Source organism: Melozone crissalis, unplaced genomic scaffold, assembly GCF_028551555.1.
Source record: "Melozone crissalis strain CALT ecotype California unplaced genomic scaffold, PUWL_Pcris_2 ptg000004l_1, whole genome shotgun sequence".
Lineage (NCBI taxonomy): Eukaryota > Metazoa > Chordata > Aves > Passeriformes > Passerellidae > Melozone > Melozone crissalis.
In genome coordinates, this window is record NW_026535782.1 from 14407672 (window position 1) to 14420517 (window position 12846).

General features: G+C 36.4%; 1 protein-coding gene across 1 annotated transcript in view; it reads left to right on the forward strand.

The window, feature by feature from the left end:
* Positions 1-12846, forward strand: part of CADPS2 (calcium dependent secretion activator 2) — a 284927-nt gene that overhangs the window by 195280 nt on the left and 76801 nt on the right. Inside the window, exon 14 of the mRNA XM_054272587.1 lies at positions 10328-10429. Coding sequence (XP_054128562.1) covers positions 10328-10429 — 102 coding nt within the window. The remainder of the gene's footprint in view (positions 1-10327; positions 10430-12846) is intronic.

Below are 12846 nucleotides of genomic sequence, written 5' to 3' on the forward strand. Positions count from 1 at the left end.
TCTATTTTTGCACATTCTTTAAAAGAAGCAGTGCTTCATCTATCTCTTATTCCAGACTGTGAGGACAAGCTCTGCTGCTGGAGAGCACCCCTTGCAGATCACTAGCTCAGGTCAGGAGGGACCACAGGAGATCTCTAGGCAAACCTCCTGCACGAGGCAGGGTCAGTTATGCGGTCAGAACAGGTTGCTCAGGGCTTTTTGCAGCCAGGACTTTACCCTGTTTGAACCTGTCAAATTTCAGTGTAGCTATTTCTATGCCTGGTGTGCACCCCAGAGGGCTCAGTCCACCCCATCACCTCCCTTTCTCCAGGCTGAGCAAGCCCAGCTCCCTCAGCCTCATGTCAGAGCATGTGCTCTGGTGTCTGGCCATCACAGTGGCAACTCAATAAACTTGCTCCCTGTCTTTGAGTGGGAAGTGGGGCAGGCAATCTATCAAATTATAGGAGAACATGCATTTACGTCTATTTTGTGCACTAGAGGTGTAGACTGCTGTATGGAATATGTTTAAGAAGTCCAGAAATAGCAAGGAGAAACCCAATAGATCTTCCCAACTGATCCAATCCTGCCACTAGGGGAAACATCACAATCCCAAAAGGAAATTACTCTCAGGATGTCCCCAAACTGAATCTTGATTAGGATTGGAAGAGACATTTTCTGTCCAAGATGTATGCTTATGTTGCTTTGCTACCAGCCAGGCACAGAGGCTGTTTCACTTGTCCTCAAGCCAGAGAAAAGCTAATCTTTAGGAAGGATATTGTTTCCTTCACTGGCTCAGACAAAGCCTCATCTGGAGCTGGGGATCTGTGACCTGAATGATTTCATTGGGGTAGACTAACAATATATAATACATGATAATAATATCCAAAATTGAAATGATTTTGAATGTGCTTGAAACGCTGTCAAGAATCTTAACATTCATACCAGTAAGTTAGGAGATTTCTGGCTTTTATTTGGTAACCTATTCTCTGTAAAAGCCTGCTTCTTCATCGGTTCCTCAAGAACCTGACACATTTGTATTTCCTATTGAATCCAAGTCTTTGTTGTTTCTCGCCTTTTTATTATTGGGTTCAACCTAAGCAGACAAACATATGTGATAATTGCTCAAACTTATTTCAAGAATTCAAAAGAAAGGTAGATACATTTCTTTTTATTTCATAATTTGAGTGAAGGACAACCATGCACGCAGTGCATGAAAATATCTCAGAGAGCACATCATTTACACAGTGGTAAGCACTCTGTATTCTGTCTGTTCCTACAGTACAGATATTCACTGAATAGCATTATGAGTGTTTTAGGAATAAAAGAAGTGTTGAACAGAGAGGGTCTGACTAGAACTGAGACATTGTAAAAAGGAAGAAAAAAGAAACATGAAGAAAGAAAAAAAGTAAGTCAAGGACAGAGGCAGACACACTCACTCAGAATGACAGACACAGATATACGGGCACATAATATACCCACTCATTCATTTACTGCAGCACTGAGAAATAGTAAAAGGTAAAAGAGAATTTCACAGACAATGCATGACAGGCCAAAGTTCTAGGCTGGTCCCTGGCATTACACATTTTTGTTTTGTAAGTCAGTCTGGGAATCAGAAAGACCACAGAACAAAGGGCTTTGTACTCTGGCCATGATGTATTTAATTTATATGTTACCTTTGCTTCACAGAGGGAACTTAGACCCTCCCCAAGCCTGAGAAAGATCATCAAAATTGATCTTGAAGTCAGGTGGCAGAGGGGCATGTAGAAATGCAGCTGTATCTGTAGTTCACATTGTCCATTTCTTTTATGTATGAATTTTAAAATAACAGGCAATCTAGTGACATCAGTCAAACAATCAGATACAAGTTTCTCTCACCTTTGTTTCTGGTGAGGAGAATCTAAATCTGAATCACCTTTGGCTCTTTCCACCCTTCATATGTTTTCAAAATTCTTCCAACATGTTTTTGAACCTTCAGGTGTCCCCTCTGCTGGTTTTCTGCACCGTAGGACATGAAACATTTTTCATGCTGCAGGGTGTAATCTTGCAGATTTTAACACAGTACCGTGGGTTTATTTCCAGACACCTGGAATAAACATGCAGAAGTTTTGTTGTTACAGAGCTCCAGGGACGTTTGGAGGACAGAAGAGACCTGAGCTGCAGAGTAGGCTGCATGCAGCAGACCTTGTCTCCTGATCTCAGGACTAGAGAACAGTCCCCAGCTCCTTTTTATTCTTTCCTGAGATGAAGAGGTAGACAACAACTTCTGCTAGATTTATCAAGCATACTTGTACTTTGTGTGTCTTATGCCAGTGTTGTTGGTTTAGGAACAGAAATGTTTACTCAGGGTCAAACACAATGTGCTGAGTCCTAGACTGAGAAATTAAAAGCTTACTTGTTCTTTTCCTTTCCTGTTTGTTAGTCCATTACAACTGGGCTAGCAAACTGCTTATGTAGAAAAGGTATTTCTGCTTTTGTAGATGATAGTCTTAAGACATTCTCTTCCTAAATAGCCAACAAGGAAAATATTTCACTAAAAAAATAGCTGTGCTGTGTTTAAACAAATATACATCCTTGGTTTTGAGTCAGCTATTTTATTTTCTTCTGTAAATAAAATCATCTTTCATTGCCTGTACTTGTGGTGCTATGTGGATTTACTGTACCATCTCCTTTGGCTTCTCATCACCATGATTTTCTTTTAAATATTCCATGATCATTCATATGAAATATTCTATATAGTCCTCATCAATAGAGTTATTTCACAAGTAAACTTTTTTCTCTGGACTTATGCATAAATTTATTGCTGGTGAAAGTGAAATGGGCAGAACAGGGAACAATAGGACATTCCTGAATGATGACATTTCAGTCTAAACAGTCCAGGTAGGAGCTATTGTTTTCTTCCCCATCATGTTCACTCTTGTCTACTTTTCATGCTGTGACTTCTATTTAGCCCCTCTTGTCTGAAATGAATGCTGGTGGGTATCACATGAAGTGTGAAGTGACTTCTTTCCACCTGCTGAGTTACAGACTGAATTGAAAAATTCAAAATTCAAACATATTCCCTTGTTATAACTTTTCTTATTCAGAAAGATGTCTGATGAAGTGGAAGTTCAGATATGAGAAGTAAATGTGAAAGTAAGACTACAAAAATCAGTATATAACTGAAGATGAACAGATTGGGAGTTTTTGTCTTTATTGTAAAAGCTTCAGCACAGGTGTGTTTCATAGAAGAACAGTCATACTGAGTCAGGGTTCTTCAAACCAGTCAGTCATTTGCCTCCAGCATTGACCTGCTTGGAGTAAAAGAAGAGCAAGCATGTGCAATATTTCCTCTTTCTGACTCCCAGCTCTCTGCAGCTCAGAGTATTCCCTGTTTGGTAACCTGGAGTGAGTCTTTATTTCAGATACTTGTCCATTGCACCCCTGAGCCCTTTTCACCCTCAACACCTCAGGCAGCAAGTTCCACAACTCAGCCTCCTTTTGCTTGAAGAACTATTGCTTTGAACTTGACTCCTACACATCTCATTTCATGCTCTGCTGCTATTGGAGAGGTGAAGGAGAAAAAAGAAAAATCCTGTTCTGTCTCTTTCCTATTTAAGAATCAAGAATTGAAGTGAACAATACAATGATTGCATTGGACAGAAGTTGTCTGCTAGTTGCTTATCCTTTTCTGGTGTTTCCCAGTGTTGATTTGCTCCTTTGACTGGTACTGAGCAGGAACAATTAAATGGAATTATCCATCATAAAACCAGGATCTTCATTCTGAACAACAACTGTGTTTTCCTTACATTTATCTATGTTTGTCATTGTTTTCTGTTGTATTGCTGCCTGATTTCATGGGGTCTTTCTGGAATTCCACACTATGCTACATAACTATCATTAAATTACATTTTCTATCACCTCAGTTCTCAGCTGTTAGCCAGGTAATTTATAAATACTATAAAATTGCTCAAATCTCTGCAGAACTTTACTGATAACATACCTTCACAGCAGGTACTCACCTCTCTAATTTTAAGTGTAAATGTAGGAACTTTTACTCAGACACTGTTTAATTGCCTTTAAAGCCTTTGATTAGGGACTGTCAAAAGAGCTTTGGAAATCCAGGTATTTCAGATTAATCAGGTCACACTCATCCACCTGTTTCCAATCCTTTTAGAGAACTCCAGGGTCAGAAGGTAAGATTTCTCTGTCTTACGGCTTCAAAGCCATACACTCTTGACAATAGGTAATATTTACCCAAATTTCCTTACTTTTATACTTAAATATCCTTATGTTATAGTTCCTTCTGACTTTCTGAGATGCATGTAATACTTACTGGCCTGTATTTCCCTTGACAGCCTGGAGATTTTTTCTGATATTTATCCTCCCATTCTGATTCTTATCTCCCATTCCCCAGAAGTTCTTGATGAGAACTTTCACATACCTGCAGGTAATTCAGGTCGCCAGGTGGTCCTGACAATTTTCTGCTGTCTATTTTTCTCATTTGTTCCATAAAGGGGTTTCTTTCATTGCCTTCATTTTTAAAACGTATTATGCCGAAAGTAAAGTGTCCTTATGCTGTGGACAAGGAAGGGTTCCAGCATAGAAGTCTTCTTCATAATTATTTACTTCATGATAATACACCAGTACAAAAAAATCATTTTCTAGTTCTGTAGTAGCCTTGCCCTCTCTGAAAGCTACTTTTAGGTCCTTGCCATCATTTGGCAGTGTAGATTTTCTCTCTGATAGGCTTCTTGCTTTGGTTATGCTTGGAGGAAATAGAGTAGAATAAAGGGTTTCACTTGACAAGAGAAGTGAAACTATGGAAACTTTGGAGAGTGCTATGCATTCATATATTTCTTTTCATTTTTTGTGTTTTGTGGCAAGAAACATTATTGCAATTTTACACTTTGTGTCAAGTCAAGTCATAAAAGAATGTTCAGAGAAATCACCCCTTTTAAATCTGGGACGAGGAAATTCATGAAAATAAAGAAAATAGTGTCATTACATTGTTCTGTCTACTTATTTTTTTTCTGGAACTTCTGAATAGGTATTTTATTCTCTGACTAATTTAACTTCAAAGTAAGGTTGTCTGTGTCTTGATAAGCTCTCCTTAATTTTGTGTCATTCATAAACAATATAGAATATGACTTAAAATTCTAGAACTTTAGTCAGTAGTTTCACCATTTATCTGCACATGGTCACCATCTGACATGAAACGTTTTGTCCAGTTGATCTCTTCCCAGGAGTGTTATGTTTTCACATGCACAGCTTTATATATAAAATATTTGTATATCATGTAGACTTGTTCTTAGATGGTTTTCCTCAAAAAAATGTTGCTAACAGGATTTTGTGGAACATTTTGGTTTTAAGGACTTGAAAATGCTTCCTCTTCCTGTGGTGTTTCTTATTCACTCTCAATCCTACATGTTCTGTCTGTGTTGTAATTACAGCAGGTGCAAGGTCTACTTCTACTGGTTTTTATTGGCAGTTGGACCCTCTGCTTTAGTCCTAGATCTGTTCCCAGGCTGTCCAGCAGCTGGAGGAAGGAGTCTGAGATCCCTTACAGTGTGGATCTTTAGGGAAGTTAGTGTGTAACATCAGTCTGCTAGTCTCTCTCGTGTTTGGTACAACATCTAGAGGTGTAACAAGAGTCTATTGTTTTTGCAGTTTGTCTAATTTTTCTATCAATCATGTATAATGAAAATGGTGAGAGTGGATTTCTCATCCTTAAACCCATGGTTTTGTTCAGAAGTGATTTGGTATCAGTCACTATTTGCCCAGAACAATGGAATGAGAAAATGACCTTTTAGGATTGATACGCTATGTGAGTCTGTGCTGCTAAAGGAGAAGCAATATTCTCTCAATAAAAAGCTGTCTCTCTTCTTCCAAGTGAATATAATCTTCCCTTTTTTCTGAGGCTTGTGGGCACTGTTGAGAATAGAAGTTTTGTACTAGGCCCTGTGTCAAGCACCTTGCATCTTCTAGTTCATCCTTCTTTTTTTGGAAGCTGATCATGTCCAAGGTATATGAAACACAGAGGCAGGCTTACCATCCCTAAACATTATACAATATTTTGTTATTATTTCAACTAATTCCTGCCTTTACATAATCCTATATAAACCCTATATAAATGACATTATATTAATACATGCTTTGCTTTTCAGTAGCAAATATAACTGCATAAAAGATTATTAAAATCAACCCAATGTATGATCTTAATCTGTTTTAGTGACCTTCAGAATTGATCTTTTTCGTTCCGTTGTGAAAAAAGGGCATGACCTGTAAGCAGATGTCAGAGCAGCCTGGGAACTGCATACAGCAGAAGACTGTATTGTGCCAGTTTTGTGTCAGAAATATTCGAAGAATAGTTAATATAAACAAGAAAATGCTCAGTCTTCAAGTGTCTGCTGGTTAAAGCTGTGTTTGAATGCCATGCAGTAATGCACTGTCTTCATTTTCTGTGATAAAAAGACATCTGCTCTGTGCTCTTATGAGCTGATAGTGGAAATCATCATTCTTAAATTTCTGTAACATAAACCATGGACTCTACAAAAGCCTTAATACAGTTACATTTTAAAGGAAAATTTTTGTATTTAAGTTCTTGAATATAAAGTCCCATAAACAGGTAATAAAAATTCTACATCAAATTCTAAAAAATTTAATCTTTGGTTTTCTAAGAAACAAGCAGTCAGACAAGCAGTTTATCTTGCTAATTTGAAATTTGTCACTGTTCTTTCATTTGATTGTACATCCTGCTGGATATAAAAACAAGTGCTTTCAGAAAGCATGGAAGTCTTCTAGAACAATTTGTTTCTAGAAGAAAGATGCCTTTAAGTTTGGTTTTGTTTTTTCTATGTCTTAAAGACCTTAACTGAAGTAGGTTTTTTTGGTTTTGTTTTTTTTTTCCATAATGATTTTCCATCTTGATCTAGCAAGATGGCAAATTCTTTTTGGTCAGCCTTACTGTTCATACTTGTGTGTATGTTAGAATATCAATCTGTACATTACTCTCCTCATACTCCTTTTTTTTTTCATGACACACCAAAGTGATAGTCTGTCTTTTTAATGAAGAAAACATGTTGAAAATACTTTTATAATTTTTAAAACATGTAAAGATGCAAAAATTCACCAGTATCAATGATGTTCCAGTGCAAGAAAGGCATGTTCAGTTAGTATTTCCAAGGCAGCCTTGCTTAAGGTAACAATTCTCTCTCTGAGAGGCCACTAGGAGAAGCTGTTTCCAAAGTTGAGGGCTGGGAACAATCCACAGCCAACCCAGTGTCCTTATCTAATTCCTGTTGGAACAAGAATACAGTTTTATCTTACCTGTTGTAGGTCTTCACAGTAATTTAATCCTACAATTCATCAAGTGACCTCTGCAAATTATTGCAGGTTTTAAGACCTCTAGAGATCAAAATAATTCTAGATGATGCTCCAAGCCTTAAAGGATTATATAATGTGAGGAAAACCAGATCATTGCAACAGGAAAACCAAAATCCACTGCCTAACCAGTCAGATTCTCTAGAGTAACTGCTGTAAGGACAACAATCTTGCAAGATTTTTGCAGTAAAAAAGTAAGTTTTGAAATTCTGATCAACCATTGCTTTTGGTTCATTATTTAAGTGGTTCATGGTTGAACAGCTAGTTTCCACTTGAATTTACTAGCTCTACTTCATGAGATATTTATTTCAAATCTCTTCTGATGTTTAAGTCTGAGTGAATTAAACAATTTCACTTGTGACCAAAGACAACATTATATCTGTGCCAGTTAGACTGTGATCTAGGCAGGTGAGACAAGCCAATCCAAATCCAATTGACAGAGTCCTCAAAAAATGGTAAACTAATATAAGTGAGAGAGAGAAGGCTACTCAGGTTTTGAATGCTAACTCTTTCACCTAGTTCTCTAATTCTAAAAAACGTTGTGAACAATAAGGAGGAAAAAGAGTTTGGAGGAAAGGAAAATTCAGTCTCCATTACCTTCTTGAGAAGATGATGTTAAAATGAAAACTCTTCCCAAGACAGTCTGTCACTTTTCTGGCTGAGTTCTTGTAAGAGAGTTCCCAGGCTGCAATATCAAAGCTTAGTACTAGTTTTGAATTGAAAAAAATCAAGTCCATTACATTTGAGACAGCAGGAAAGATACATTTGTTGTTGCTTTTAATTGCAAAATAGTTCTGGCATAGTTTACGGATGGCCTAAACCTTTGAAAACTAAATGACTGTATGAGTCTGATTTTCCTTGCTTAAGTAAAAGTAATCAGATGCTATTTATTTTATGCAGTCTTCAAAGTAAATAAAGAAAAAATATCCATAAGATTAAATGACTGGAAATACTGAAATATTTATTTATTTTTAATATTTCAGCTCATCTCAGAAACAGTTTCTTTTTTCCCATTGATTCTTTTCTAATAAGTAGGAGTAGTATATATTCCCTGAAGTAGAAAAATTATCACCAGCATGATATGTCTTAGGACTCTGTTGCAAAAATGCATTTTTATATTGTTGTTGCAATGAAGTTTGCAAGAAGAAGAGACAAACTTGTGGTTTAGACTTTGTGCTATTTTCTAGAAGCATGTTTTCAAGAGATTAATTTTTCAGTGCTATAGGTGGTCATTTTCCAAAACCTTTTTTTGTACTGCTCTTTCTGGGACATCTGCTTCTATGCAAACATATATTTAGCAGTTCTGAAAATTTTAGTTGTTGTCTACAAGGTTCCTAATGACAACAAACTCAGTGAAGTGACAGGTCCCTGGTACATAGTGATCCCAGCCTTAGTGCAGGATGACAGATATGACATCCTACTGGCTCACCTTTTTCACTTACTGTTATCTGCACCCCTAGGTCTTTCCTGACACATATATGACATGCCTCAGTGAGGCTTAATATGACAGAACTATTTACTTTATCAGTCCAGAGCACAATCTCTCCTGACAATGAAATCAGACAGTGCAATTTACTTAAATTTGAACTCATTCTGTTTGTCAGAAGGCTGAGGTAAAGTATCCTGGCATCCATCAAAAGAGAGAAGATAAGTTTTTTGCTCTTTCACATCAAATTTATACAACGGTGCGTTGATGTGCCTCACTACTCCCATCCCCACCACATCTGATTTTTTATTGTTGTCTTCACAATAATTTAAGGAAATCAGGCATTCTTTCCACCTTGACTTGACAGGTCACAAATAGAAGTGATTTAAACGGTGAGAGAATTGTTCAAGTCATGACCAGGTAGCAACTTATCCCTTCTAGGTTTAAGTATAGTGCAGAAAGTCAAAGTACCAATTTTGGAAAAAGATGCTCATAGAATCCTAGAATGATTCTTGGAACATTCAGAATGTTCCAAAAAAGAATGTTGTCTTTCTTTATGTCATTTTACTACAATTTTCTCAGTTCTAGAAACACTGAGATAGTTTTGGAGGCTCTGGAGAAGATCCAGGGCAGAGCCACACATAGTGTCAGGTTCACAAACTCAGGCAAGAAGCAGTAGCTTATTTGTTACCTTGGAGCAAGAAGTTAGGAAAGTAATAGGAACATTTCAGATACTTCTTTTTAATGTATGCTGTATGTGGGGAAGTTGTGACTGCATGGCATAAATAATATTTGGAAGCTGTATATTTAATTTTTTTTTTTACTTTTGTCATAATTTTAATATAAATACATTAGTAACACCTTTAGGCTAAGACTTTAGACTAAGTGTATGTTTAACATACTAAATATAAGCTTATTTTTAATTATTGCGACTCAAATTTGATGCTTAAAAATGCCAAAGCTTTTGGTTTTTAAAGACTTTTTCATTGCATCTTTAATACTGCATTTATATGGAAGTCTTGATTACATGATGCTATTTGTCAACATAGGATGGGGAATCAAGCTCTATCCTCACTATGCAGGATTCCTAGGTGCTGCCTGCTGTGGCTTTTCTCACTCCAGTTTCCCTCCCACCTTTACTTTAAAATCACTTTTAGCTTTATTGTGCCTCTAGGAAAATAAACAGAAGATTCAAGGAGATGAAATTTTACAAGTTTTCAGTAGACCTCTCTACTCTAACAATGGTACTAATTTTTTTGAGAAAAGATATTGTGTTTTGAAAGGATTTGGGAGAACTACATGCAAACTTGTGTTCATATTGAGATGATGTAGAAACTTAAAAACTTAGGACTTGAATTCAAAAGTTCAACTCAAAAGAGAAATTTTTGTCTAGCCAGTTCTTTAGCTATATTCACAAGTAACTGTTTATCCTTGGAGACAATGAGGAAGAGGAAAGGGGAGTTAACACTCACATTAAATGAAAACTTTAGAATTAAAGATCATTGTCCAAAGACAAATCAGCATGAAGGGATATCAATGGTTATTAAACATTTCATATTACAGGCCAGATGGAATTGGAACGGTATCTGTGGAAGAGAAAGAGAGGTTTGAGGAAATTAAGGAGAGACTTTCCTCCCTTTTGGAAAACCAAATAAGCCATTTCAGGTGAGTGTATAATTTATTCAATGAATACTACATTTTTTCTGGAAGAGTTTTCTCATGGTGTTTAATTTTGGTCTTGAACGAGTGGAGTGAAAATAAAATGGTCTGCTTACAAAGGAATAGCTTAAATATGGAATGATTTATTTACACAAGTGGTTGTACTTGAAATTTGTGTAAAATGTGAGTTTATAGATGTGATAGAAAAGATTATGCAGTAATACAGGCCTTGATTTTGTGGATTTTTTCAAAGTTCAAGCTTTGTGTAACTCTAACCAAGAAAATTGTCTGAATGAAAGTGACTGTGCCATAACTATTTCTGAATTACTGTGGATCAAGAAAATCATAGGAGTAGAGAACATCTTTAATAGATGGCAGCTAAAACTTTTCTTGATGTCTAATGTAATTTTCTTAGTTTCATGATATACTTGTCTTTCTTAAGTTAAGGTTCATCATGCTGTATGAGCAGTTTGTCATATTAAGGACTGTCAGTACTAGCAGAAGATGTTTAGAGAAGGAGTATGAGAAACAGAGGAAACATGGGATTTCCTGCTGTTTTGCAGCAATTGATGGTTTATGAAACTTAGTATAAAAATTGCAGATAGACCATCAAACCTGTTACTTTGTCACACTAAGCCAACCTATCTGCCACTATTCTTCAATCTGATTCTTTTAGACTGTATGTATAGATTTTTTTTTGTCTCTGTATCACATCATAAGAACCAGTTCCACAGTTTAAATAGTTCTTTGTGAATCAGAACTTTTGTTTGGCAGGGTTGACTGTGAGTTTCTTGAATGCCTCTCTGGTCTGATGAGGTAAATATCTGATATTCAGTGTCATCGTCGGTCATTGGGGATTTTTTTGAGCATAGAGGACATAGCAGCCTTCACTTGGGACTTCATATGCATATTAAACTAAAAAGAGCTAGAGCTCTCCTTGGAGAGTATTCCTTTCAGGGAAAAACAAGTCTTTCCTTTTCTCTTTCCTCCCTTCCAAGGGAGCAAAGAGCTCTTGCAGGAGAAATTATACAGAGTGCTCCCTACCTTCAGGCCTTCACATGCATGAGACTAATTAGAAAATGTATAGTAAAGTCTAAATTATCTTTTGAGTTGGAACAAATAAACATCCTCATCATGTCTGCTGCCCTACACATTAGAGTTACATTGATGAGCTTGGGCTGCAACAGGGACCATAGAACCTTTCTGCCTCAGTCTTGGTGGATTTTGAGCAAATTTGAACAGCATTAGAAATTCCTCCTTGAGAGCAGTTAAATGTGTCATTCAAATATGAATGACTTCATCCTTCAGAAGACTCTAAGGTTTGCCTTAAAATCCTATTTGATCAATACAGACAAACTGTGCTCTGCCAGGTGAGGAGTAATTACTATTTCTTACTGTGAACAAATATTGGAAATAAAATAAAATAATAGGTGAAATGTCTGGATTTAAATGAGGATAGTGGCATAATACTGAAAGAAAAATTATAGTGCCTTCAAATCTGAATTTATAAAGCATATAAAGTCACAATATAGGACATCCTGACAAAGCACTGGTAGTAATATTTTAAATAAAACCTTGACTCAAGACATGTATAAGGGTCCCCTCTATCAATTAACAAAGAATAACCTTGGCTGTCAGATTGGTTTCTTAGGAAAATGTGGTATTAAAACAACTCCATATTTCAATCCTTCAAAATTGTTAGGATAACTGTGAAATGCAGAATATTTGGAAAAATACATTAAGCAGTGAGGATTTATGCAGAGTATACACTGAATTTCTCTCTTTGGCCTTACTGTCCTTGAATGCCCTGTATTCCTTGTCATCAGAGCATCCCACCTTCTCCCAGGCTGGTTTCTTGCTTCTGCTGTCCTTTCTGCTGTCAATTTGGGCACCCATGCGCTTTGTTTGTTACATTTCCTAGAATGTTTCAGAGACTTTCATGCCCTCCATTTCAGATAAGTTTTATTATTTTATTTTATTATTCTCTATGGTAACCCCTTTATCTTCCTCATGGAATCACAGAGAGGGTGTCAGATTGTTTGTTACTACTTTGGGTTCTTAATTGTGGCATGCATTTGGCTCCTACTTTTTTGAATTTTACCTCAGGCTGCTTGTAGGTTTCTTGCTTTTTTTGATTGCATCTTTTGCTTTTGTTTTTCAATTTCTTCATTTTTTTCATAGATCCCATTCTTGAAATTGTAGATACATGTACTAATTGTACATGTACTGAATTTTCTGGCCTGTTCTCTTTTGCTACATTATTAAATTGTATTGTTTTGTGATTATTACTACAGAGCACCTCTTCTGTTCTTCACCTCTCAAACTATGTTCTCTTCACATTTGAGACTGAATCCAGAATAAGATTTTTTTTTGTGGCTAAATTAGCTGTTCAAGAAAGCAATTCAAACCTGTGTCCCAAAATA